Genomic DNA, 2940 nt, shown 5'->3' with positions numbered 1-2940 from the left:
AAACTGTAAAATGTTCCCACGTCAATTAAATAAAATATAACTATTAAAATTGTTGTTTTCTTTACATTGTCATTTTTAAAATAGCAAACTATAGAAGACATCAGAAAATGAAATATTAACACTGTTTGATAATTATTAAATCAGTGTGAATTGTCCCTTTTGTCACACAGTCAGTCAGGCCATGCAGAGTCTTAAAAAATCAACTGGCTTTGATGTTCTCTTTGATTGAAAATTTATTGGTGATTCAAGTAATCAACACAATCCATGAAACTTGAGTGAAGTATTGTTGTTGTAGTTTGGGCTGCAGATCTGGGTGCTGAAGGCAAGTTCTGTTGCTCCTATGAATGAGAAAAATCTATTTAATTACAAATTTCATTTAATTAAGCTTTACATTTAAATATGTTAATAAAAAACGGAACATTTTAATGTGAATTAACGACATTTTGGTCATGTTTTAAAACGTCCAAACTTCCACCAAATGTAATGTGTAATTTTTTTGTTCTTTTGCAAGCATGAGTTCCAAAATGAGAAGGAGAGTAAATAATTGTTTGTGTCGTTACACTCACAGCACTGGTAGAGCCTGTTGATTCTGATGATGTCATTCTGGCTCATCTCAGTAGATGTGCCCAGTGCAACATTATTGTTGGGAATGGGAATCATGGTGGGAAGGCCATTCTTGGAGAAAGCATATCTGATAGAGCAAGTGGCATAGATGCCGTTAGATTATAATCTGGAACACTGAAAGAAACGTCATCTCCTCTTGAGCTCACTCACCTCTCGTACTGCATCACAGAGCTGTAGTCGTAGGGAGTTCCTTGGTTCAGGGTGTTGATTTTGTCGAAGTTGTACTTCATGTCTGATGAGCAAACACAACTTTTACACATGGACCTCTATTGTATTAAATAAACTAACCTAACAACACTATATACATGTATTCTTCTTTCAACAAAAACAATACCATCACTGATGTTCTCCCAGACGACTTGGATGTGATTGTCACGGTCACTGCGGGTCTGTTCATGGTTGAAGCCAAGAGCGTGGAGCAGCTCATGTTGCACAGTGCTGTGGTAAAGACAGCCATTACGGGCCAGAGACACAGTCTGGGCATAACCCTGACGACCAACGTACGAGTAGCATCTGTGAGACAGAGATCCATAAATTGTAAGACTTTTGAGCATCTTAGATATTATCTTCATCTCTTCATCATCTTCATTTACTTTTCATCACAAATTACATGTTGATGGTAATTCATTCAGAGTTTTGTGTAGTCTTCGCCTTGTCTCTGCCTTATCTTGAAACTATTTCTGTGTTGGTTTTTCTGATTGTGGTTTTAGTTGTGTTATGTACCCACTGCGAGACTCAATGCTAATATAGTCTCTCTCATTGCTGCGGGGGAAGAAGCGGATACAAGTGCTGTAGGAGAAAGAGTCCAGACCACGCTGGATGATCTCCAGCTCACGGGAAGCTGAAAGGGCAAAGAGGTCAGAGTTTGCTACTGTGGAGAGTTACATCCTTTCATTAAATCTCAGCAGCATGCAAAGGGTACTTTTATGAATTTGGCCTACAAAAACATAAATCATAATATTAGTGACTTACAGTAGTGGTTGGCGATGACGTAAGGTACATAAATCTTGCCGTCGCTGTATTTGGACCAGAGGCAGCCGTAGGAGGTGCAGGGATCAGCATTTTTCTCATTCACAGCAATGTCATCCATTAGCTTGGGCTCATCAGGTTCAGGAACTAACACATAAACAGTTAATTTGGGACTTTTTAATGAAGGACAATTGCAACATATTAATGTCTATTGGTGAGTAAGTGGTGAGTGCGTATATACCAATGCCTCTGTTGGCTCTGTGCAGCAGTTCAGACACAGACAGCTCAGCAGACTTGTCCTCGACTATTATAAAAACACATAAACACATTCACCATTACTTCAGTTATTCATCATGTAGAAACGGTGTCTTTGCTGAATTATTTAATGTTTCAGCTCAAAGTTTTTTTACAATCTCATATTTACAATATTTGACTTACCAGGCTGAATGTGAGTTAAGCCAGAACACCACACACAACACGGACATGGAAAATAAATATTAAACATTAAGGGAAGTCAAAGCATATTACATTCTTCAATATTACATGAATTAGTATATGAAGAAATTGCATGCATCATTTTCAGAGTACTATATACATATGTGCATGTATAATTATGTCTTTTACCTTCCCCTCGGCGGAGAAGACCAGCAGGGCCAAGAGGCCAAAAGTAACCCTAGTCACAAACATGGCAGCCAAAGACCTATAATGAGAGAGATAAAAGACCTGCAGAAAGAACCAGGGCACAGCAGTTTGGTGAGACAGAATTTACATATACACCATTGGTCATGTGAAACCTGAAATCTCAAATAAAAGACAAAGCCATGATATAATTTTTAAATTAAATAAAAAGTTCCGGTGGACACCATAACCTTATCAAATGGTACAAAACCTATTTAAGTTTTCAATAAATATATATTGCCTTCCTCATTTCCTATTCTGCTCAAAAAATCCATCAACTTCATAAATGGGAATATGTTTGAACAGACACCTCAAACATACCACAATTCTCACCTCAGTCCCTCAAGCTTCATAGAGCAACACGTTTTATACCCTGGTTCGAGTCCATATCAAAATGATCTTGACAAATACGGGCAAAAGAGTTCAGGTTTGTTTAACCTTGTTTGAAAAAGAACAGGTGTGAAATTCCCTTCATAGGAGCATGTGTCATAAACAACTCTTATGCATGCATCACAACGTATGGGTTCTCTTCTTAAAACACTTTATTTTCATAAATATTTTTTATATTGTATTTTAAAAGCTAATCACCTTAAATAAATATTTTTATATATCACCTTATATAATGCCTAATATAACCTTGATCTCGAGCATTTAAAGCGGCAGATGACA

At 37.1% G+C, this 2940-nt stretch overlaps 1 protein-coding gene across 1 annotated transcript; it reads right to left on the bottom strand.

Moving 5' to 3' along the window:
* Positions 1-283: 283 nt before the first annotated feature.
* Positions 284-1954, bottom strand: LOC130069747 (low choriolytic enzyme-like). Its single transcript, XM_056233830.1, has 7 exons — positions 1835-1954; positions 1597-1740; positions 1348-1465; positions 959-1137; positions 775-856; positions 567-691; positions 284-338 (listed from the first exon to the last, which is right to left on the bottom strand). Coding segments are annotated over exons 1-7 (738 nt in total). The 5' UTR covers positions 1923-1954; the 3' UTR covers positions 284-336.
* Between the last annotated feature and the right edge of the window lie 986 nt (positions 1955-2940).

This window comes from Rhinichthys klamathensis, unplaced genomic scaffold, assembly GCF_029890125.1.
Source record: "Rhinichthys klamathensis goyatoka isolate OS25496 unplaced genomic scaffold, OSU_Roscu_1.1 h1tg000378l_1, whole genome shotgun sequence".
Taxonomy (NCBI): Eukaryota; Metazoa; Chordata; class Actinopteri; order Cypriniformes; family Leuciscidae; genus Rhinichthys; species Rhinichthys klamathensis.
This window is presented reverse-complemented; position numbering and strand designations above follow the sequence as displayed.

Coding starts and splice junctions, on each gene's coding strand:
- LOC130069747 (XM_056233830.1), bottom strand. CDS start 1,922: ATGTGTTTATGTGTTTTTATAATAGTCGAGGACAAGTCTGCTGAGCTG. Junction 857..958: donor CTGGGAGAACATCAGTGATG/GTATTGTTTTTG, acceptor TTTGCTCATCAG/ACATGAAGTACAACTTCGAC. Junction 692..774: donor TCTGTGATGCAGTACGAGAG/GTGAGTGAGCTC, acceptor TTGCTCTATCAG/ATATGCTTTCTCCAAGAATG.